The 25,554-nt window shown below is 47.7% G+C and overlaps 1 protein-coding gene and 1 pseudogene across 3 annotated transcripts in view; both read left to right on the top strand.

Moving 5' to 3' along the window:
* The window catches only part of LOC147009206 (uncharacterized), a 107,146-nt pseudogene extending 96,171 nt beyond the window's left edge, over positions 1-10,975 (top strand). The window contains exon 9 of the transcript XR_015053026.1: positions 78-10,975. The product of XR_015053026.1 is annotated as an uncharacterized LOC147009206 (transcript). The remainder of the gene's footprint in view (positions 1-77) is intronic.
* A 1,016-nt stretch (positions 10,976-11,991) lies between these two features.
* Positions 11,992-25,554, top strand: part of LOC147009205 (uncharacterized) — a 91,395-nt gene continuing 77,832 nt past the window's right edge. Inside the window, exon 1 of one of the 2 annotated variants that reach the window (XM_085861591.1) lies at positions 11,992-16,145. In XM_085861591.1, coding sequence (XP_085717717.1) covers positions 16,067-16,145 — 79 coding nt within the window. In that variant the 5' untranslated portion in view covers positions 11,992-16,066. The remainder of the gene's footprint in view (positions 16,146-25,554) is intronic. The other variant, XM_085861593.1, reaches the window with a different exon arrangement.

Raw genomic sequence — 25,554 nt, 5'->3', positions numbered from 1 at the left:
CTAATTTGAGAAAAATATTTGTCAATTTTACTAAGTCAGTGTGAATTTTTGATGATTTCTGTGACGTGTCTTTACAGAGAAAGAAATGAAACCGGTTTCATGTTCCAACTGTTCCCAATTGTTTGACGCGGAAGATTTCAATCAGCACATGACTCGGAACGCTTGTCAAGATACTGACACATTTCGCAGCGTGTCTTGTAAACGTTGTACAGTGACCCTCAAGAATATCCAAGGAAGTGAGAGACCACACAAGTGTTCTGTGTGTGGCAAATCATTTGCCGTATTATCATCTTTAAAAGTACATCAAAGAATACACACAAGTGAGATGTGTTCTGTGTTCACCAATTCACCACACAAGTGTTCTGTGTGCAGCAAGGTTTACCCTTACATCTCAGAATTAAAAATTCATCAAAGGGAGCACACTGGTGAGAAGCCATTCACATGCCCAGTATGCAACAAGACGTTTGCTCATCCTTCATATTTTTATGAACATCAAAAAATACACACAGGAGAGAAGCCGTTCAAGTGTTCTGTGTGCAGCAAGGGATTTGCTTCTTTGTCTTATTTGTCTGACCATCAAATAATACACATAGGAGAGAAGCCATTCAAGTGTTCCATGTGTGAGAAGGCCTTTTTTCGGTCAACAGATTTAAAAAAACATCATCGGAGATTGCATTCAGGAGAGAAGGCATACAAGTGCTCTGTGTGCAGCAAGGAGTTAATGAGCTCATCATATTTACACATTCATCAAAGAATACACACGGGAGAGAAGCCTTACAAGTGTTCTTTGTGTGTTAAAGCCTTCATTGAATCATCAAATTTAAGGAGACATCAAATCGTACACACTGGTGAGAAGCCGTTCACATGCCCAGTGTGCAACAAGGCGTTTGCTCGTTCTTCATACTTTTATCGACATCAAAGAAAACACACAGGAGAGACTCCTTTCAAATGTTCCGTGTGCAGAAAGGCATTTGCTTTTTCATCAAATTTGTCACATCATAAAAAAATTCACACAGAAGGAAAACCCTACAAGTGTTCGTTGTGCAGCAAGGCATTTGCTACTCTGTCATATTTGCGTCAACATCAAAAAATTCACACAGGAAACCAAGATTAAGAACAGGAGATGAACATGAGGAAGATAAATTATAATGACCAGCATCACCTGGAAGAAGAGTTTGCCAACAAAATAGAGATGAGATACTTAACCACTTGGGGAAAGACCACATCTCTAGTGAATAGAAAACAACAAATGGAGAAATAAGACTCGTGAGGAGAACAAACCAAGCACTCGTAAAAATGACACCAAAATCATCCCCCTTTAAAGAAACCAACACTTTTGTGGTTTGCAGCAGCACTCCTTATTTGCAGGAAAACGTAACAGGTAAACAACACCACAAGAAAAATAGACCAGGCCCCACGAATAGGAACCGGACCCCACCATGAAACAGACTTGAGAGACAAAGAACAAGTTTGAGAAAGGGAAACCAAAGCCCAAAGCTAAGGAATAATCCGTAAAATTAATATAAAGTATAAAATTGAAGAGAAAGACTTAGACTTAGAGTCGATGGGTCCTGAAAATAGTCAAAATAGAAATGATTGGAGGGGGCTACCACAAAGCCAACAAAACGAGAGCTGTCCGAAAATATTATTCTAAGAAGCAGAATGTGTCAATTTCCCCCACCTCTGGAAAAAAAAGATGAACGAGTAAAATTGTGCAAAGGACTTAGTTTATGGAGGAGAAAAAAAACAAGGAGGGGGAATGGATCCAAAACTTACAAAAGAAGAAGCAACATCGAGAGGAAATGCTCCGAGTGATAACTGACAAAGGAAAACAAGCAAAAATGACATAAAATGTCACAGCCCCATTGTTTTAGTAATTTTTATTTTTTTTCTTTTGTACACATTGTCGAGGCTCATATGAGAGCGAACACACCGCACAGCAAGGGAGGCGTGAGACGAGGGGTGGGAGAGGGAAGGATAAAACAGTGGGGAACAGAGAGGTGATGAGATCTGTGGAAGGGAGAGGGATGGGGTGGGGAACAGCGGGTATACAAGATGGGCATTATAGGGACTTTCGGGAAAGAAAGCAGGGAATTTGAAGGAGGTGGGTTTGGGGTGATTTAACGGGGGTAGAATAGATCAAGGTTTTTGATGGGGGAAGATAATAGGTGATGGTGAACAGCTGTTTTGAAGATTTGGAAGGAATAATGGGATTGAAGAGAGTGTGGGAGTTTATTCCAAAGTCAGTGAAAAATAGAGGAATGAAAGGGTGAAGGTGAGCAGTGATTCGTGATTTTGGTAGTTTTACCAGAAGGAGGGTGTTGGCGGACCTTGAGCTTGTGAAAGTGTCCAACATTTGTGGATGGTAAAATGCATCGCATCCAGGTGTGCAGGATCAACGAAGTATGTCATACGATTACCTCTGAGTATAATATTGCCACCAAATGTGTCACAAACATACGCACGAAACAATTGCCAAAGAACACCGACGTAGAATGAGACTAATAATAAAAATAGGTCCATCGAAGCTTACCTGAATCAGGCACAAGTCAATGACATTATAAAATATCGAAATTTTTTGCTGAGCTTCTGTGATGCTGAAGCAGCTTCCTGAGCAAGGGTTATACTGGGTGGTTTGCCACTGCCTTCCCAGCAGTGGTTCTGGCAGGAATTTGTAATTTGGCCTTGGTGCCAGCAATAGCTTGCCAAGGATAATGGGGATCTTTGACGTCCATCAATTAATGTCAGAAGACAGGATGTCCAGTTTAACATCCATTGGAGGGACGACACAAACAGATGATCTGCGGATGTGTAGAAGACGTTTCGATGTAATTAAGTCGGGAAACTGTGAGCTTAAGCGTTACATGTCACCACACGGGGGTGGTGCGGTGTTAATTAGATGGGGATTAAGGATAAGTTCCCCCAGCATGTGATTGCCCCTTGTGACCTATTCCTACATTTTTGCATTACAAACCATGGAAGAATTGCGTTTTTATAACATGACCAAGTAGGCAAGAAGCCCCCACCTCCAAGGGTGACGGTGGGCGAAGTCACGCCCCTGAGGTTGATGATGGGCGTGACATCAGTAGGAGGCAGGCAATCAGAGAGGATGGGGAAGTAGAAAGGAGGAACGGACGGGTGGGAATTGAGGGGCACAGGCGGTCGAGAGAGAACGTAGCAAGTAGATGACTCGTAAGAACAGAGCTTTATGGTTGGCTTTCCTTCGATGCATGAAGAAGACTGCATGATTCTCATATTCGTGCTGAGGCGATTTTGATCGCATGGTGAAGTGAGACGCTGGCCTTGGCTCTTGGTTGGGTCGTGAGAGACGGACCCCGAGCCTCATGTATATTACCAAAGGGGACGGCGCCATTCTGAGAGCGGTGGGTCGGTGAGGACAATCGATGCACGGAGAGGCCATGCAGGATCTCTGAGCATTGGGGTTGAATACCGTTCAGGAATTGCCTGCCTAACATTCCCGCTGCGAGAGAGCAGCTTGGCGCCATTTTGCGGCGTCCACACATGCAAATCGAAGTGACTCGATTCCACGTTCCATAAAGACCATCTCCAGACCAAGCTAAGTGCCACAATACCGGAAGGATTTTCTTTTATTTAGTTTCCCCTTTTCTGTATTTAATTCTGTGTGTTGAGGTGCCTCGACTTTAAGATTTATTTACTTCATGTTATTATCATTACCTTTTGAATTATTGTCGCTTGTAAATATTTGTCTTTTCATTAAATTCCGCGGCTATTTTAAGTTACTGTGTCCGTGTATTTGGTGTGGGGTTCGAGTATAACACCCCCCCCCTCCCATGCATCCACCTGTGCCTCCATCGCCCCACCAGGGCCGCACCCTTCCCCTCATACGTGCGTTATAATCTCCGAGGATCAACATGTCTGCCTCCTAATAAGGAAAAGACCGCTCGGTTATCTCGGCTGGCAGTGTTGACAGACCGTCACCAAAATTTGGGGTCGGGGGTTCAACCTGAACTGCGCCAGCTCTTCGACAATATATATTGTTGTGGTTACCAGATTCGCAAACCACCATTCAGGTCCCTTAGGTGAGGTATCTCGGTAAGTGCATGTGTAGTTAGGCCCAAACCCGTTGTCTAGTGGGAATACATGTCATTTATACGTGCTGCGACTCTTCAGGATAGCCGTTTTTCTTTTACTATCTTTATTTTGGACCAATCGCCATCACCACAACCACAACATCAACCACCAACCACAACACCGCTTCACCACAACCGCCACGACCTTTACCGTCACAACTCGCCACCATCGCATCACCGTCATCTCACGCCACTCATGGGCACCGATGCTGGACTCGTGTAGGGCGCACGTTGAACAGCGTGTACAAAACCACGGATTTTCTGCTTCAAAAACGGATCAAAAACGACACACGCCCACTTTTTGCCGTCCAATCGGTGAGCGAGGGGCGATTTGGCCCCGCCTCCAGAACGATCGATATATGCAAATTTGTGGATCAAAAAGCCTTCACGCCCACTTTTTCTCGGGCCAATGGGGAGCGAGGTGAAAGGTCAAAGGGAGGGGGTCAAAGGCGAAGTTACGGGGGGATAAAAGGACGGTGTTCGTCAGTCAGAAGAGAGAGTCGCAAAGGAGAGTCAGCAGAACGGGAACGAGAGAGTCAGCAGAACGAGGTCGGAGAGTCAAGAAGAGGAGAGTCGCAAACGAGAACGAAAGAAGTCTGGAGCCTGAAGCCTGCAGTGGCTGGAGAAGCTGAAGAGAGTCGGACGAGGGGGTGCTCGCGTCGGTGCCAGGAGCTGCACGCCCGAGGGAGGCCGGCAGCGCGACCTGGCCGAGGTGGAGACGCACACCAGGGATAATAAAGATCCTCTATACCCCGAGCATCAGCAACCCCCTCCTGTTTCCCCCCGCGCTGAGATAGTGCGACCAAGGGGGCCCCGTTCCCACCCCCTGCCAGGCACTGTCCACGAGGCCCGCGGGTTGCGGGGCCATCGCCGCTCCGCGTCTCATCACCAGACGGGTAGGCCCAACCCGGTCTCGGCCTCAGGCCTGCCCCATTCTTGGGGGATTTCTTTTCCTTGGTTTTGGGTATGTGTTGTCGGCGCCGTCTGTGAAGTAGAATTGTATAAGTGTTGCCGTGTGCTCGGTAGTCGGTATTAGCTCTGCACTGTGTTTTCACTTTTATGTTTGCTTTTTGTGTAAATGGAATTGTGTTTTCTTTTTTTTGTGTGCATTTGGTGGAATTGTATTTGTGTGCTTTCCGTTCGTCGCGAATAAATGTGCTTTATTGTTGAACTGTTCTCCCGCTTCGCTTCGTCTTTTCCTCCATTGGATCCTCATCTTGCTTCACGTGGAGGGTTGGTAGTGGGCTGAATACGCCCGATAATTAATCGAACCGTCGAGGTCGACGATAACACCGCTCGGTTATTCTGATAGTACGGAACGGGTCGCTTAAGTGGCCCGTGTCCGAAGTCAACCTGCGGCGAGGTGCGATCGCCCGGTCTACCCTCCGCGTGGGTACTTAGGTAGTTCGAATTTGGCGAGCAGCCCTATCCCACGCGGGGGCTGATTGGCTCGATCGCGGTGAGACCGAAAGGTCCACCCGTGACTGGTTCCCGGCGTTAGTCCGAGAGGGTCACGACTGGATTGTCCGTCCGGTGGGCGACGTGCCGCGATTCGAGTTGCGTGGCCGTTCGCACGCCGGCGGGCGCGAAGACTGCAACACTGGTGTCAGGTCGTGCGATACAAATTCATCGCCCTCCTCGCGGCACTGGTATCGGAGAACAGGAAAACGGGCTCTCCTGTCTCCGGCTAAATTCACGGGAATCGGTCCAGGGGTGAGAGAAGCGACCCCCGATTCCCTCCAAATTACGAGCGATTCAAATTAACCCTTCACGAGAAGCAAGATGGCGTCTCAAGGCGAGCGGGAGCCGGGGGTATTAGAAATGTATATGTGTAGTAATGTAGAATCCATGGTCCAGGATGGAATCCCCGAGCAGGAAATGTTGATTGTGCAGGAACACGGACTCGCCCAACTGAACCCAGGGCCCGAGGTGGGTGCGGCAGCGGCCGCAGTGTATGACACCTCCCCCCCCCCCTCTCCACCAAGACCCTTCCCCAACCCTTGCCGAAACGGCTCAGCTGAGTGCATCCAACATGGCCCAGCTATGCGCCATGCTGGCGGCAATGAACGAAAAGATGAATGCGAAAATGATCGAAAAAATGGATGCAAACGCAAATGAAATGAAAAACGAAATGAAAGGCATGAACGAAAAGATGGATACATTCACAAACGAAATAAAACGCATGAAAACTAAAATGGTAACAAACATGAAGGAAGAAACGAAAAAGTTCCGGGGTGAGACGCAGAACATGGGCCGATGCCTGCAGGCGGGCATGAAGGCCGTGACCAGGGAGCTGGGAATGGCGACTTCACGTGTGGGAGCAAACGAGCTGGAAGGGGGTACAACGGCTGACAGGCCCGCGGTGGAGGCGGGTGAAAAAATAATTCGTGGAACGTGTTGGGCGAGGGTCGTGACGATGACCGAAAGGGAAAAATTAAATGGGGAGACCAAAACGTGTGAGACGAGACACGAGGTGACGACAACGGAAATAATAGTTGAGACAAGGGAGGTAAAGGGTGAAGAGTTGGCAGAGACACGGGAGATGGGAACGATATAGGGAAGACTACACGATGAAGACGGGGTAAGTGACGCGCACGCACACACGGAGGTAGTGGAGGACAATGGGGTTGAGCTCGCGGAGCGTGTTGGGACCCGGTGCGAGCACCTGGATGGCCTCCTCCAGGAACGAGGGGAGGGAGTATGCCCCCTTGAGGCGAGTCACGACCAGGTGAGTTCGGTCGTGCTTTGCGAGATTGAGGGGACGAGTGCTGTGGACAGGTGCACGGCTAGCTTGAGGGGTATAGAGGCCCCGGAGACCCTTGTGGGGACACGAATCCCCAGTGTGGTTGTCCCTGTGTGTGTGGTGCAAGGTGTGAGTGCGTCCCCGTGTGTGGAAGCGACCCCGTGTGTGAGTGGTGTGGTGGCGATGGTGCCGGAGTACGTGCTTCCCAGCACGCCGTGTGTGGATGAGGCACGGAGTGTGAGTGAGGCACCGCGGGTTAGTGCCCCCGCGTGTGTGGGTGAGGCACCGTGTGTGGAAGAGACCGCGTGTGTGAGTGTCGCCGTGTGTATGAGTGAGGTACCGCGGGTGAGTGCCCCCGCGTGTGTGGATGAGGCACGGTGTGAGAGTAGTGAGGCACGCGTGAGTGAACGGCCGTGTGCAAGGTCGCTGTGTGCCAGGGAGACCGTGTGTGTGAGAGAGCGGTATGTGAGGGAGATGTCGGTTGGCATGCGGGAGCACGCAGCCGCGTCTCCCGGTGTGAATGTGATTGAGTGGACTGTGTGCGTCGTAACACGCAGGTATGCGTGTGTGGAATGGAGACGGAGACGGCGACATGGGAGAAACGAAAGCCGAGTAGCGGCTGTAGTTGTTTCGAGGACCGTGCCGGGTTCACCCAGCAGTGAGCACGCGGTTCGTGCTGTGCAACGCACGAGACCACCACGTGCTCGCTTGCGAGAGTGAAGTCCCGGTCCGGAAACGCACGCGGTGGATTTGCCGATCCCGCGGACGGGCAAAGTTTAGGCAGGTAAATGGATTTGGACCGGACGGGTTCTCCACGCGATCGTGTGTGTTCGGCTCCAACGGGCAAAGCACATGTGTTCGCGTGGGAAACCCCTCGAGACGTGGGGCTTGTGTTTTTTTTTTTGCGCACGGTGACGTCATGGCTGCACGTGTGGTTGGAATCCGGCAGGAGGGGTATCTCTGCCGGATGGTCCCGTCCAAGGAGGGACGAGGAACACGTGCAGCTGCATGACGTCACGGGCAGGTGTAAAGTGCGCGAGCTCTGAGTTGCCGCGCAGGTGCTGCGCATGTAAAGAGAAAAAAAAAAAAGGGAAAATAGCAAGCCTCACTTTCGGGTGTACAGGATTCCTGGGCACAGGATGAAAACTAGTTAGGGGGAAGGGTTGGCTTAGCTAGACCGACTCCATGGGGCAGGGGTAAGTCCTCATGGAGTCCGTGGAATGGATTAGTTAGAGGGATTGTAGCCAGATTTAGGTTGGGAAATAAAATGGAATTATTTGAGGACATGGACAGACTTGTGAATGTGTAGAGGGGACGTAGTTTAGCTACGTAGTGTTAAAAGGAACGTGCTGTAGTTTAATGGACGACGTGGGAGCACGAGTTAGTTAGGGGATGTAGATAGAAGGATGGCAGAGTTCAGCGGTGTGTGTGTGTTGAAGAGTTGGAGAGTTGTGAGGTGAGTACATGGTGAGTGAGTGAGGCCAGCGGGTCTGTGTGAGTGGAGCGAATGGGGAATGCATGGTGCGATGAGTGATTGGGGGGAGGAGTGACTCCCGCCCAAGGGACCCCGGGGTCAGTGTAGAGTGAGTTAGCTGGGTTAGTCAAATTGAAAAATGGAGGTCGTTTTGTTGTTGGTGGGAAAGTAGGCTCGAGACCCATTTGGAGGGGTGCAGGAGCCCTGTTGACGGGCTTGGGAGCGTGGCTGCGAAAGGTGAGTATCGCTGAGTGGGTACCCCGGGCACCAGGCTAGTCGGCCGCGGTAGGCCATGGGCCCATGGGGGGCCGGGATAAAGTAGTGGGCACGGGTGCGCCTGCTTGATGCGGGGGCCCGGGGCGCCATTAGCCGCGTGGGCAGTGTTGTGGGCACGGGTGACCCTCGGAAAGGGGCCCGGGAGGCCGGCCTGCCACGTGTGCGGTTCAGGGGAGGTGCCATGGGGGGCACTCCCCGGTGTTAGGGAGCTGGTAGGCTCGGAGGCAGTGTAGTGCCCGGGGGTGCCATAGCGGGAGATTCGGCAGAGGGTCGTGCCTGCCTAAGGGAGCCACGTGTCCCAGCCAGGAGACCGTGTGAGGGCACGGAGAGAAAATTGGGGGGCGAGGCCCGAAATTGTGAGGACACCAACACAGGCGACGGGAATCTGGGTTGTTAGAACCAATAGTTTAAGCGAGAGGCGCTTGTTGAAAGCCCCGGGGTAGTTTAACAGTTAAATGGTTAGGGTAGATTAGGAGATGTACCCCTCCGCACCATCCATCCCCTCGCTGTCGTTGTGGGCCGCTGGACCCACTTTGGGTTAAGATCGCCGAACTCTGGGGAGGCCATTCTGAGGCTTGAGTTGGGCCTCGACACAGGACGTTAGCTCTCCCTTGTTCCCCTCCGGGAAGGGAACGTAGGGGTTGGGAGTAGGCTAGGTGACAGGATAGGTTAGCCGAACAAGGACGATAAAGGGGGTTTGGGGACGATTTATAGTGGGGGAGTAAAAATAAAAACAATAAATAAAAAAAAGTTGGGGCTAAATTGGTTTTTCACAAATTAAGGGAGTGGGTATGTACAGTGACAGGCAAAGGCGATAGGTTGGGAGGGAGACAGGTAGGTAGGTCCGAGCCCGCCTTCCAAGTGGCCAGCACCACCGCACTCCCTCCACCAACCTCCATTGAACGGCAAAGGCTGGCCAACTTCATCGGCAGCTGTTATTTTGCTGCAAGGCCTGTGCCATCGGCTGGCCGTGTTTTGCTTCAAGGCCTGTGCCGGCCAGTTCATCTGCTGGCTGTTTTTCTTCAAGGCCTGTGCCGGCCAGTTCATCTGCCGGCTGTGTTTGCCTGCAGCGGCCTTCTTCTGCGGGCTGTGTTTGCCTGCTGCCTTTGCCATGCCATGCCCACTGCCCACGTTCACCAGCCCCGTTCAATTTTTGCTTTGCCCCCCCCCCCCTGTTCATTGCCATGTGCGCCAGGATCAGAAGGCAACAGTTTGCAAGCTGCGAGAACTGCCCTGTTGGCAGCTACAACACGGGCCTGCAGTGGCGGCCCGTGCACCGTGTTTGTGTTCATGCATCCATTCGTTGTGCTCATTGCGTGTGCCACGTGAGCTGGCACGGAGACTGCGTTTGTGCAGCCCATGCACCGTTGTGGTTCACTGCGTTCAGTTCAAAAGGGAAGGCCTTGGACTGCGTGTGAGCAGCCAGCCACGTTCCCTGTCACCTGCATTGTTTGAGTCAGAGACTGCATGTGGGCAGCCTGGCTCCCTGCTAACTGCTTTTCTTTTGCAGAGTTCAATGATCCTGGGCCATGGTTTAGTGTAAAATTTGTAAGTTAAGGTAAGATGTACTGTACATATGAGTGCGCCCCCGGCATGTATGTCTTAGCGCCGGCAATTTTATTTAAGTCGTCCGTGTGAGTGAGTTTGTTTAGGTAGTTACGCAGCCCTCAGGTTATTTATTTTGGGGACACGAATACCATGAATGTCGCACTCAGGGATCCGTAGGTAAAATGTACTAGGGGAAAACTACACATGATGGCACACGAAAATTTGACGACTCGGGACGAGTCTGTAAAAAGGGAAGGGGGTAGTGTTGTGGTTACCAGATTCGCAAACCACCATTCAGGTCCCTTAGGTGAGGTATCTCGGTAAGTGCATGTGTAGTTAGGCCCAAACCCGTTGTCTAGTGGGAATACATGTCATTTATACGTGCTGCGACTCTTCAGGATAGCCGTTTTTCTTTTACTATCTTTATTTTGGACCAATCGCCATCACCACAACCACAACATCAACCACCAACCACAACACCGCTTCACCACAACCGCCACGACCTTTACCGTCACAACTCGCCACCATCGCATCACCGTCATCTCGCGCCACTCATGGGCACCGATGCTGGACTCGTGTAGGGCGCACGTTGAACAGCGTGTACAAAACCACGGATTTTCTGCTTCAAAAACGGATCAAAAACGACACACGCCCACTTTTTGCCGTCCAATCGGTGAGCGAGGGGCGATTTGGCCCCGCCTCCAGAACGATCGATATATGCAAATTTGTGGATCAAAAAGCCTTCACGCCCACTTTTTCTCGGGCCAATGGGGAGCGAGGTGAAAGGTCAAAGGGAGGGGGTCAAAGGCGAAGCTACGGGGGGATAAAAGGACGGTGTTCGTCAGTCAGAAGAGAGAGTCGCAAAGGAGAGTCAGCAGAACGGGAACGAGAGAGTCAGCAGAACGAGGTCGGAGAGTCAAGAAGAGGAGAGTCGGAAGCAGAGGGTCAAGACTTCGCGGGCGGTGGAGCTGCTCGTCGTGTGCGTTGGAGTCGGAACGGAGGGGACGGAGCTGTGGAAAGGCGGCGACACCAGACGAGGGGGTGCTCGCGTCGTGCAGGAAGCTGCACCCGAGGGAGGCCGACAGCGCGACCTGGCCGAGGTGGAGACGCTCGTCGCACATAATAAAGATCCTCTATACCCCGAGCATCAGCAACCCCCTCCTGTTTCCCCCCGCGCTGAGATAGTGCGACCAAGGGGGCCCCGTTCCCACCCCCCTGCCAGGCACTGTCCGCGAGGCCCGCGGGTTGCGGGGCCATCGCCGCTCCGCGTCTCATCACCAGACGGGTAGGCCCGACCCGGTCTCGGCCTCAGGCCTGCCCCATTCTTGGGGGATTTCTTTTCCTTGGTTTTGGGTATGTGTTGTCGGCGCCGTCTGTGAAGTAGAATTGTATAAGTGTTGCCGTGTGCTCGGTAGTCGGTATTAGCTCTGCACTGTGTTTTCACTTTTATATTTGCTTTTTGTGTAAATGGAATTGTGTTTTCTTTTTTTGTGTGCATTTGGTGGAATTGTATTTGTGTGCTTCCCGTGTGCCGCGAATAAATGTGCTTTATTGTTGAACTGTTTCCCGCTTCGCTTCGTCTTTTTCCCCATTGAACCCCCATCTTGCTTCACGTAAAGGGTTGGTAGTGGGCTGAGTACGCCCGATAATTAATCGAACCGTCGAGGTCGACGATAACACCGCTCGGTTATTCTGATAGTACGGAACGGGTCGCTTAAGTGGCCCGTGTCCGAAGTCGACCTGCGGCGAGGTGCGATCGCCCGGTCTACCCTCCGCGTGGGTACTTAGGTAGTTCGAATTTGGCGAGCAACCCTATCCCACGCGGGGGCTGATTGGCTCGATCGCGGTGAGACCGAAAGGTCCACCCGTGACTGGTTCCCGGCGTTAGTCCGAGAGGGTCACGACTGGATTGTCCGCCCGGTGGGCGACGTGCCGCGATTCGAGTTACGTGGCCGTTCGCACGCCGGCGGGCGCGAAGACCGCAACAATATATATATATGTATATATACAACAAATTACATAAAATCCAAATAACAACAGAAAAAATAAAATTACATGCAATATAAACGAGTCTGAAGACGACAATGGTTCAAGAGTTGTATTTGACGATGTACATTGTTTCAGAAGTCAAGGATGAGACAATGTGATAATTTTTGACCAAGTTATAATTAATTATAGTGGCCTTCAATCAACACCTCAGAACAGATCACCATATTCATATTCATGGTGAGAGCAGACCGACCAACCAATTGGTGATTGTTCTTGTTCATCATTTGTGTTTATGCGACCGCTTTGGTCGCTGGCTTGCAAAATGTCGAAAACCCGGTTTCGTTCAACAACTTTCAAAATTTGACCTTTTCATAACCTTTAAAGGTCACAAAACAATGTTGTGGACATTAAAATAAGGAAACAGGATACGTGCTATAGCTTATTGGAGTTAGTTCGTCGAAGAAGGTCGAAAACCTGGTTCGATTCCCACAACTTTGAAAATTTGACCTTTGTGGCCTTTAAAGGTCAAAGGTCAAGGATTATGACCTTTGGTGCAAAACTTCCTCTGGAACATTCCAGGAACAATATAACATCATATCGGCTATATGGCATTTCGCACTCCTCGGATTATCCATACTTTGATGAAATCAGCGTAAAAACAAACTTTAGGGGGGCGCCACGGGCAAGGTGTTTGAGATAGAGAAAAATGGTTTCAAGACTTTAGGTGGGGAATGACCTCAAGATTATGCATAAAAAATATTGTCATCCTAGCTCTCCAAGTTTGGGCGGTCGTATGATTTTTATGTCAAAATTCGCAATTTTCTAAGTTTTTGACCTTGACCTTGGGATAAAAATATAAAATCGGACAATGACAAGTTTTAGGTAATTCATTTTGCTATTCAAATACCGAAAAACCCATTCAATTCAATCAATTCCCTAGGAGAAGATAGATTTTTAATCCGACTACCCCCTAAAAATGGCTATTTTTTGGGCGTGGCTCCGCCCACAATGGGCGTTGCACGCCCTCATCCAGGAAAACACAACTAGACATTGATATCGAACACATCACCAACTTTCATCAAGATCGGATCAAAGTCCACGGAGTTATGCTCTGGACAGAGACAGACAGACAGACAGACAGACAGACAGACACACAGACAGACAGACACACAGACAGACAGACACACAGACATAACGAATATAGTGGTCACTCTGGCTGACGCTCATGAACCAATAACAATGAATGGGGCGAATTACATACAATAACTATAAGGGCATTCGGTACAGCGCATACCTCCGCCACGTAATGCCTGATCTACAACAACATATCGAGCCCAATACATTTTTGAATTATCATGCTGCAAGTCGTGACTAAAAATATTGGCACCCTTGCACTTTGTTCAAATAATTCACAATTTTCTCTAAAAATAAGTTGAAATTGACAAAAGTATTTGGTCTCCACAATTCTTTATTTCACTCTAAATATTACAGAACCTTTGTTTTTGATTCAGAACTTAATATATCCGTTTAAATCAGAAAATAAAAAGATATGGCATTAACAAAATTATTGACACCCTCGACTTAATATTTGGAAGCACAGTCTTTGGACAAAATAACTGCAGTCAAGCTCTTCCTGAAGCCATGAATGAGCTTCCTGCACCTTTCTACTAGTCGTTTGACCCACTGTTCTTGTGCAAACTGCTCCAGTTCTCCCAGAGTTGAAGGGTGCCTTCTCCCAACTGCTGTTTTCAGATCTTATCACAGGTGTTCAATGGGATTTAGATCTGGCCGCTTCAGAACAGTCCAGCATTTCATCTTGAACCATTCCTGGGTGCTTTTTGAAGTGTGTTTGGGGTCATTGTCCTGCAGCAGACCGATGACCTTTGACGGAGACCCAGCTTTCTGACAGTGGGTTGAACATTGCGCTCCAAAATGCCTTGGTAATCTCCTGATTTCATGATGCCATGCACACATTCAACGCATCCGTGCCAGAGGCAGCATAACAACCCCAAAACATCACTGAACCTCCTCCATGTTTGATGGCAGGGAAGGTTTTCTTTTCTTTGAAGGCTTAATTTTGTTTTCTGTAAGCAGAGATGATGCGCTTTACCAAAAAGCTCTAATTTGGTCTCTTCTGTCCACAGGACATTCTCCCAGGATTTTGGCTTGTTCAGGTGTGTTTTGGCAAACTCCAGTCAGGCTTTCTTCTCTCTCTCTGTCTCTGTCTCCGTCTCTCCAGTGGGGTCCTCCTGGGTCTCCTACCATAGAACCCCCTTTCATTGAGTTGGTGACGAATGGAGTGAGTTGAAACTGTCATATCTTGTGTCTGAAGGTCAGCTTTAATCTGTTTGGCAATTCATCGAGGTGCTTTCTCCACCATTCGAACAATCCTTCGCTGCAATCTTTGATCAAGTTTTCTCTTGTGGCCACGTCCAGGGATGTTGGCTACAGTACCATGGACCTTAAACTTCCTGATAACATTGCGTACGGTGGACACAGGAACATCAAGGTCTCTGGAGATAGACTCGTAGCCTTGAGATTGTCCATGCTTGGCTACAATCTTGTCTGACCTCCTCAGACAATTCTCTGGTTTTCTTTTCTCCATGCTCATTGTGGTACACACAGTGACACAAAACAGCAGAATGATTCCTTTTCTCTCTTCAAGCTGGTTGAATGAGTGATTTTTATATTGCAGGCACCTGTAACTCACCACAGGTGAGCTCAATTTCAAAGTAAAGGAGAATCACCTGCTTGAAATTCAATTGTTCCGAACAACCTCTAAATGGTGCCAATAATATTGTCCGGGCCATTTTAGGATTTCTGTGTGGAAGTAAGCTAAGATTTAGTAATTTCTTCAGCTTTTTTTGTTTTGTTCCACTGCAAACAAAAGAAATACATCTGTGGATAAAAAAATAATTTTAATTTCAACAATTTTCTGGAAGAAATGGTACATTATTTGAAAAAAAGTGCAAGGGTGCCAATATATTTGGCCACGACTGGTATATCTAATTTTTGGTGAAGAATCATTCTCAATGGTGAAGAATCGCTTTACAAATTAAATAATTCTCGAATCCAGATCCAGATTCAGATCTTCATCAAAATTGAAGCAATTTTTCATGGTCACATACCCAACCTATCCACCACTTCATCTGAATCCGTCCACAACTTTTTGATATATCGTGCTATATATTACTATTAGTTTAGCCCCATCCCTCAATGGTGAAGAATCACTTAAAAATTGTAGTATCCGGATCCGGATCTTCACCAAAATCTAATCAGTTCATCCTTGTCATACACCCACCAAATTTAATCCAGATCTGTCCACAACTTTTTGAGATATCCTGTACACAAACAGATAGACAGACAGACAGAGAGGGGTGAAAACATAACCTCGTTCAACTTCAGTGGCAGAGGTAAAAATAAACGAAATACAACTGAAGTATATATACCTGTCCTGGAGCGAAATAATTCCAGAATACGGGAGTTAAACCAGTCATTTGCAATCACATGTGACACCAAACTTTGGTGCTTAGTGCCTCTTGCATGATTTTGAAGCACTTTCCCCCATATTCCCAATATCGAATATCTTCTCACAGACTCTGCATCTGGACTTGTGAATGGACTCTTACACGAACCAATCCCAGAAGTCGACATACCTCAGTCACAAGGAATTAAATTAGCAAACCTTTGACATTCTTCAAATTCTCCTTTCCTTTGCATTCGGCAATGCACAGACTAATTAGCTCCTCCATGCTTGATTGCGAGTTTCCATAAGCACTTGCAAAATGTATGCACGGCCCGGTGTCATGTCGTAAAACAACTCATTCACATGTTCTCCACTCTCAATGTGCAGCATGCTGATCACCCTGGCCGCCCTCCAAATTATTGCTGCTTCGCTTTATCCACTATCACTTCACCTGCTGGATGATTCGCCTCTCTGCTGGGTGCTGCAGCTGTGGCTGGAGACCTGTTCATGGTGGAGCATTTTTGATCCCTGGTACAGGTATCCTTTAAAATAACTTCCAAGGCACCCTGTATAATGCACTTGTGGCTATTTTGATCAGATTAAATTTCCTGTATTGTGTGTTTTCGTTATATCGGATTGTGTGTGTGCTTTATTTATTTTTCTTCCCGTTTTAGTGTCGATCTATCTTTAACCTCCGCCATCGAAGATGGATGGAGGTTACTGTTTTCACCCCTTCCTGTTTGTTTGTTTGTTTGTTTGTTTGTTTGTTTGTGAACAGTATTATGGAAAAACTCCTCGACGGATTCCGACGAAACTTGGTGGGGGGATTAGGTCTGGTCCAAGGATCATGGCATTAGATTTTGGACCTGGTCCAAAATCCAATATGGCCGCTATGGCGGCCAATTTGAAAACATATTTGAATTTTTTTTTTGCATTTCTACATGTTTTAAGTGATTTCCAACCCCCCCCCCCCCAAAAAAAAAATGTTAGACAAAAAAAAATTTTGCAACTTTTTTTTTCAACAAAATTTCGAATTTTTTTTTTGCATTTCTACATGTTATAAGTGATTTCCAACAAAAAAAAAAAACATGCCAAAATTATAATTGCAGCTGATTTTGGAACTTCAGGTGGATATACCCATGTAAAATCAATTTCTGTCTCAAGGAATCTAGTTATGATGAATGAATTGAGTATGTAAAAGTTAAAAGTAAAAGGGAAAGTTGCAAACTATAACTCTGTGAGCACTGTTGACGTCAAATTGAATGAATAGGATATCAAGGTCACTTGAGTGACCTAGCAGTATTGGCGGCGGAGGTTTTGCACTCTACTGAGTGCTCCCCCTCTAGTTTCTCCTGGGATTCTCCATTTTCGTTGTCCTGTGCCTTCTTTTAATAAACTGTTATTCTGTAAAAGCATGTTCCGTGTGGTGACCAATCATTGCAGATTTTGTGCATGAGAAACCATTTTGGCCAGCTTTAATTGTAAATCCCCTGGGGGAGATTAAAATTGGGAACCTTCTCTTAAAGAGAGAATTGGTAACCTGGCCTCCAAAACCAGTCACTAACTGGGAATCCTCCGTCATGCAAAGTCCTTCCTTGGCACACCTGAGCTCCTGATGGCATACAAAGCTTTCGTCTGTAGCCTAATGGAGCACTGCTATCCCCTCTGGGCTGGTGCTCCCGCTTCTCACCTTTCTCGGCTTCACTCTGGAAACCAAGGCTTTTACGATCAATGGTATCTCCCGTGATGAAACTGAGTCTTTGCGTCTCACTCTCTCACCACAGGCAGGTCGGTGGTCTTTCTGTCTTCTACCGTCTCCTCTCCAGCCCTGCACCCCCTGCTCTGTCTGTGATATGTCCCCCCCCGGCCCCCCATATTTCTGCAGGGTGCTCAAGGTCTGCCAGCAACTCCCTTCTGGTAAACCTACCAAAATCAAGAATCACTGCTCACCTTCACTCTTTCATTCCTCTTTTTCCCCACCTCTGGAACAAACTCCCACACTCTCTTCAATCCCACTCTTCCCTCCAGGTCTTCAAAACGGCTGTTCACCACCATCTCTTATCTTCCCCCATCCAACACCTCAATCTTTTCTACCCCCGTTAACCCACCCCAAACCCACCTCCTTCAAATTCCCTGCTTTCCTTCCTGAAAGTCCCTGTCGTGTAAGGACCTCAAAGTCTCTGTAGTGTCCATCTTGTTTACCCCGTGTTCCCCGCCCCCCTCTCTCTCCCTTCCATAGATCTCCTAATGTCTCTGTTCCACACTGTTTTGTCCTTCCCTCTCCAATCCCTCTTGTACGTTGTGTTAGCTCTCATACAATGCTTGACATTGTATACAAAAAAAAGAGACCTGTGGAATTAATAATTCCAACCAGGGGCCTGTGAGATTATTTATATTTGTGCAATTTTTTCGGTTTTTCCAGGAGTTTCAAGGACTGTGCAAACCCTGCATTCATGATCAGATACAAAAAGCAAAGGACAGCATTGCCAATTGAGATGCAGTACACTTACACTTGGTCTAAATAATGCAAATATGAGAAAAACGTCCCAAATTCCACGACAAGTACAACAAATTGTGAAGACAACCTGGAAGCTGAGGAGTGGCGACAGTGTGCCTGATAAATGGAGAAATGTAAGTAATAATGAGAACCGCGATATGACATAGTACATATGAAATTATTTCTATGCATCAACACGAAGACGTTATCCATGCGAAGGAGGAAATTTCTCCTGAATAGCCCCGCTGACGGGAGGGGGAAAAAAAACGACATCACAAAGATCACCAAAACCTAGAGTGCTCCGAGAAGTTGTATCTCTTCTACCAGTGGCTGTTTGTCTGAGGTCAACTTATCCCAATGTATACGAGGTGTGTTCAAAAAGTATCCAACCTTAATTTTTTGTGCGTAAACAAATGAAGCGAGGGAGGCGTGGTTTGGTGCACGTATGTAGGCGATCCTAATCCATATGCGTGAATATTTTCCCCGCCTGCGGAAGCTGTCAGTCGCCGACAGACCGCCGATGAGTGAGGAAGTGTAAGTGAGCGCCATCGGATTTTCGTTTTTGACAAAATGACAGATCAGTGTGGTCTCATCGCCAGTGATCACTGTGTTGAAGTTGGGATCGCTGTTCACAGTCTCCAGCATGTCCTGTGCGATATCCAAACAGAGTTGCTTCTGCTCGATCGTTAGCAGCTTTGGCATGAACTTCGCTGAGATTCTCCTTAAGCCCAAATCCTCAGTCACAATGGAATGAACGGATCCAACGCTGACGCCCGCCTCGTCTGCAAGTTCTCTGATCATGATTCGATGATCCTGCATCAGCAAGGTCCTCACTTGGTCAATGACGATCTCATTTCGGGATGTTAAGGGCCTACCAGAACGTGCTTCACTTTCCACTGATGTGCGACCATCTTTGAAGCGGTTGTACCACTCTTTTATCTGTGTGGTACCCATTGCTTCATTCCCGAAGGCCTGTTGAATCTTGCGGATCGTTTCCACTTGGGAATCGCCAAGCTTTACACAAAATTTGATGCAGTAGCGTTGTTCAAGTTTTTCCGTCATTTTGTCAAAAACGAAAATCCGACGGCGCTCACTTACACTTCCTCACTCATCGGCGGTCTGTCGGCGACTGACAGCTTCTGCAAGCGGGAAAATATTCACGCATACGAATTAGGATAGCCTACATACGTGCACCAAACCACGCCTCCCTAGCCTCATTTGTTTACGCACGAAAAATTAAGGTTGGATACTTTTTGAACACACCTCGTATATATAGCAACTGTGTGCACGTGCATGCGATTTGTGGTGTCGAGTCACAAGCCTTCAGCCATGTAAAAAAAGGAAATTCCAACACAATCCTAAAACAAAAAGAAAACGCTTTGGTCTCTGGGAGGACCTCTGATACTCACTTGAAGAGATTACAATACTGAGAGAAACCTTTACAAGTAGAGGGCTGACAGGTTGCCCAGCGGTACGCACACTCGACTCGAAGCTGTCTAACCTGGGTTTGTATCCTGACCCAGCAATAAACCGTCATCCCCATGTTTCACAAGCAGAGTGATTCATCAATGTGTGTACTGTCCCTCAGATGGACGTTAAACAGACATCCCATCTGCCAGCGTTAGTTGGACTTTAAAGATCACACGGTGTCCTTCACAAAGAGGTGGTGAGCTATCAGCGACACCCTGAACAAATTACAAATTCCTGCCTTAACCTGAGTCGAACTGGCCGAGCCAGCCAGTTCGTGAAAGACTTGGGCCAAGCTTTCCCCAGCCAACCCTACAAAACGTGGGAATAATTGTGGCCATTAAAGAATAAGAATAATATGAAAAATCCGCATGCTGCGCACCAATATACACGTGATCCCCTCTCCCGAGTTGCTCCTGTAGGAAGCGGGTGTTTCTAGTTGTTCAAATACATCATAAATTCATTTGGGTCTCAGAGTGATTGGAGTTGGATTGATTGTGAGCCACGTTGGCTATATTAATACACCTACATTAAAGGACTGATTGAGCCTTGGGGCAGTTACCACCCAGCACAAAATGTACACGTGTCCGACACAACCACTGCTTGGGTTGCTAATTTGGGTGACTGGGCACACGGTATTATCAGCACATCACTTTACTGACTCAGGTGTTCCACTGCAGTAGGTAACATAGCAAATAGGCCTGGGACACTTCTTGGAGCGCCAAAATCAGTTAGCCGACACTACCGCTGTGATGCGGTTCGTCGGGATTCAGACAGGGAATTTGGATCTTTACTCTTGAAGCCAACGTGTGGCTATCAGCAGAAAATTTTCATTTCCGCTCCCTGTCAAGCACGGTGTTTTGGGCTCAGTCCTATTCCTACTCTTCATCAACGATCTCTGACTGGGAAATCCCCTTTATGTGCTGACGACTCCACCCTTTGCTATAATATCCCTCATCCTTCAGATAAACAGGGAATCAGAGATCGTTGATCAGAGGTCATCGAGTCAGAGATCACTGATGATCTCTGACAAAATCCCCTTTCTCTATTTTCTGACGACTCCACCCTCTGCTGTAACATCCCTCATCCTTCAGATCTTCCCTTTCTTCAGAGCTTGACAGAACCACAAGTTGGTCAAACATCTGGAATATGTCTTTCAATCCTGACAAATCTCACACTCTCACTTTCTCTCGCTGAAACCCTCCCATATACTTTCTCCACAATCCTCTTGAAGAAGTTCAATCGCTCAAACTCTTGGATCTCACTATCAGCCATGATCTTTCTTGGGCAAACCACATGTCTAAGTTAGCCTCCAAAGCTAGTCGCCGACTGAGGATCCTCAGTCATAGTCTTTCCTGGGCACACCTGAGCTCATGTTCACCTCCAAGGCCTTCATTCACAGCTTGATGGAATACTGCTATCCCAGCGGGCTTGCACCCATATCTCGCACCCGGCTCAGCTTAATGCCGTGTATTGGTTCTTGAAAAGAACGCTGATTGAGATTCATTCAAAAGGCTTTTCTTCTTCATCATGAAAGCACAACATGAACTGAGTCTGCCTCGACTGAGTCTGGGAAGTGACGTGTACATCATGTGTTTCGTTTTTTGTAAATTCCTGATGGTGAGGTCTGGATGTTGCATCTATCAAATCTCTCACTTTTTGTTGGGTGATTACCAAAAGTCCCGTATACAACATTTTGTGTCAAATGTGAAAATGTGATGTGAAACTCATGGACAATATTTTGGAAAATGTGTGAATCAATAGGAAACGGTGCTGTTTCAGAAAACTAGAATAATACAACTTGATCGATCAGGGATGAACTACTCTTCCGTAACAAGATGGCTGACTGCCACATCTATAAATCCATAAAATCAGGGTGTTTCCTGATTCTGGATGAGTGGCGTGGCAGGCGTGTAGGAGAGTCAGTGTTGCTGTTTGCAGGTGGAACGGCAGCATCAATATCAGGCATGAGTGGGTCAGAGATGCCCGCTGGAGGCACAACGTTTCCAGATGCAGGTGCAACAATGGATTGTTGCTGTTCAGGCTCCTACATAACAGGCAATATCTGAGGTTCGAGGGAACTGCAGTCACAGTGGACAATGTGGTTTTGATGTTGACGGACAATCGGCCATCATGCAAGCGTATTGTAAATGACAGTGGCCCTTGTTTGTCAATGTCGTCACCAGGCAACCAAGCAGCACCTGCACAAAAGTTGCAGGAGAACGCTGGATCCCCAGTGTGAATTGAGTGGCTTATTGCTGACTTGTCATGATGCAACTTCATGAGAGACAACACATCTGGCTTCAGACAGTCCAGGTTGGTCTTTAGGTGTCGTCCTATCAGCAATTCTGATGGGGTTACTCCTGTTGTACCATGTGGCATGTAATACGATACTTGAAGAGTAGACATGAGAGCCTGGTTTCAAGGTTTCCATCCTGCAATTTGCGTAGTCTGAACGTTCACCAAGGCCATCTGAAGCTTGGTGTTGTGAGCTGACAAACTTATGTCTGATACCATTTCTACATGTGAATTCTGAGCTCGAGAAGCATGCACCACTATCGCTAACGATAACTCTGGGTAAGATGTGTGCAGCAAAATGACGTCTCAGTTCCTCTATGGTTCCAGCGGTGTCATACCATGCGTTGCCTAAGCATCAATCCACTTCGAGTGGGCATTGGTGATGATTCGTACCATATGGCCGTTCCTTTGTCCAGCATAGTCCAGAGACTTCATCTTGACCTTATGGCCTCCTTGGAAAGGTAGTGGCAGCAGAAAAAAGGAGATAAGTTTAAATTAGAATTAGATAGGTACCTGGAAGTTAATGAGATGGAGGGGTATGGGGATGTCGATAAGACTTTTAGGAAGTTTGAGCATCGATGGATGATTGTGTACATGTGTACGGAGTGCTTTTGGTGGGGTCTTGTCAAGGGGGGTTGTGTGGTTAATGTGTGTTTTTAACCAAGCCCATGCCCCCTCCCCTGAGGGGAAGAAAAGGAAAATAATAATAAATAAATATATATCTATATATATTTATATATATAAAAAAACAAACAAACAAAATTTATTCCGTTAATTAAAAACTTTTTTTGCATTTTCTTCCTTGGATCTTGTGTAGATGGGTTGGTGGGGTGTTCACGCAGGCATGATGGGCTGAATGGCCTCCACCTGTGTAGGATTTCCTTGTTATTTGGTCCTTGTTATTCCCGAGTGATACTGGTGGAGTTCCTCCACAACCCTGGGACCAAGATGTGGAATCACTGCACAGCAACCCCACAATATGCACCCACTGTCCACACCAACTTAATTTCTACATGTCATGTTGGGGATGTAAGCAGGGTCCCCATCGGGTAGCGACTACCATCCAAGCTCTATGGCTTGGGGTACTCTGGAAAGAACTGGATCACATCTGTTGTTGGTGCAGATGTGGTTGGCATCGACAGGACAGTCCTCCAGATGATTCATCAGGGTGATCACACTGTCAGGTAGTGGTGGGTTAGTGATCAAATCAGGCAGTGATAGACGACATGCTCATGGGATCTGCATTGGCAATGGCATATCCGGGTTTATGCTGAATGCTGTAAGCAGTGAGCACCAATGACTATCATATAATCCTGGGTGGTCATGTGTCAGACGTTGCCTTGGTTAGACCAAATAGGCTAATCAATGGTTTGTGATCAGTATGAACTACAAAGTATTGTCCAAATAGGTATTGGCGGAACTTGACTCCAAAAATGATTCCTAAACCTTCCTTATCTAACTGACTTGTTCTTTTCTGCAGGAGATAATGTCCCGGAGGCAAATGCAACTGGTTTCTCTGAACCATCGGGTATAACAAGAGACAGCACTGCCCCCACACCATACTGACGAGCATCATGCATCAGTACAATGTATACTTATCAGGATCAAATTGAGCAAGTACATTTGACTCTTAGAGCAGGTCCTTTGACTTCTCTAAGGCAGCTAGTTGTTTAGTACCCCAGTTCCATGAGACTACTTTCTTCAGCAGGTGAAAGAGAGGACCGAAAACGTTAGAAACGTTTGGGATGCAGAAACTGATAATATTGCAGCATGCTGAGATAAGCCACATCTCTTGGAGCTGGTGCATCCTTGATTGTTCTGACTTTATCCTCAATTGGATGTTGACCTTGAGCATCGATCATGTGGCCCCGGTACGTTACTGATGGTGCTATTGTGGAGGTGAAAAATAAATCCCATCTTATAAAATGTGCATAATGGTCTACATCAACCATTTGTGGCCATGTGAGATGATCAGAAAGCTCTGTGAATCACAGGACTGTCACCAGGCCTTGGTGTTTCTGTATTATGTTTTTAAATGATAAAATGTGTATAATTTGTTGTGACACATTATATTTAAATGAAATCGGTTTTTTAGGGCTGAAACTGCATATTTTGTAAAAAGCAAAGTGACTTTGTGGCCTTATGTCTTGGCTTCTATATTTCCTCTTCTAGCACTTCCTCTTTGAGCTGAAATGTGATTAATACCCCAGGCTTGGGCCTGGGGCGAGTGAGTTGTCATGAATTGTTGCGTAAATTGTGTAAATATATTGTGCTAAGGGAGTGAACTTATTTGACCTTAGATCTGCTGATAGAGACTGAGTGCTCCTTCCCCTTTCTCTTCTTCACAAGTCTCTGAATTATTTATTTTCTGTGCTAAACATCATATTGTTGCGAATCTGGAAACCATGAGCACACAACAGCCAGGTCCTATAGATCAGTTATATCGGTAAGTACGTGTTTCTAGTTAGGGTCCCGTCCCTAGTCTAATGGGAATTAATTGTACGTGCGCTGCGGAGTTAATTTATAGTTAGGATTTTACATCACCTACAACAACAACAACACTCTGTTCTCGGCATTCTTCGCGTGCCCGCGTCTGGAATTCCATGCCTCAGGTGGTGTGCGTTTCGGTGTGTATTTCGCAAAGTCACAAAGTATATGGTCACAAAGCGTTTCGCTTCAACTGCGCGCCAAATAAGGGTATGCGTCGTTTTCTCCCCAATGGGTGTCGAGCAGACCAGAGTTGGGGCGGTCCTTGGCAAGAAGGCGGAGCCGCGACACGCCGTCCACCCAATGGGAGCAGGCCACGAGAGTGGACGGGCCCAAAAAAGAAACGCGACAAAGAAGAAGCAAGGAGGATTTGCGTGGAGTCTGCTCGAGTGTGCGTGCAGTCTGCTCGAGTGCGCGTGCAGTCTGCTCGAGTGCGCGTGCAGTCTGCCCGAGTGCGCGTCGAGTCTGCTCGAGTGCGTGTCTCTGTCCGGGTCTGCGGCCGACTACATCGCGCGGATCCGAGGCGTCTCTTCTGGCGCATTGCTGCGGGCGGTCGACCATCTCAACTTGGGAGATCATCTCGTGTCGCCTGCCTGCGAGCCGGAGAAGCGTGCTAACGCCAAATGCTACCCTCTGTACCTGGAGCTTGGAGCGGCCTCTGTTGCGGGTTCGAGTCCCGGTACCCCAAGATCGTCGAGAACCACACGAGGTGGACAGGTCCATGTCTTTCTGGGCATTTGTGTGTGCGTGTGTGTGTCCTTGGGCCCCGTCTTTAAGTAACAACTGTGTAAGTGTTTTCTTTGCTTATTGTACATTGCATTTCTTATAGTCGTGATAACTCTGCTCTTTGTGTGCTTCCCCTCCCCGATTATTGAATGTACCAGCTCGTTTCTGTGCTTCTTTCATTGGCCTAGCACGGTGTGTGTGTTGGGAAATTGGGAAACCGGTAAATTGTGTATTTGGACCGTCGGACCTCGGAAACAATCCACTCGGGTTACGCACGGTTCGAGCACGGTGACGGCTCGTCCCGCTCGAGCTCCGTTGAGGGTGTGAATTCCCCGGTAGCTTTGCCGCATGGGTTTTTAGGTAGATTGAAGTTTGGCATTTAACCCTCCCACCACGCGGTCAAATTATTGGCGATTCACGGTCCAGTAAGGGACCCGTGCCTTTCGGAGTTCTCCGAGAAGCATGATCTAG

The sequence above is a fragment of the Eptatretus burgeri genome, chromosome 17 (assembly GCF_056783735.1).
Source record: "Eptatretus burgeri isolate ZD-2024b chromosome 17, Ebu_testis_v1, whole genome shotgun sequence".
In the NCBI taxonomy this organism is placed as follows: Eukaryota; Metazoa; Chordata; class Myxini; order Myxiniformes; family Myxinidae; genus Eptatretus; species Eptatretus burgeri.
This window is presented reverse-complemented; position numbering and strand designations above follow the sequence as displayed.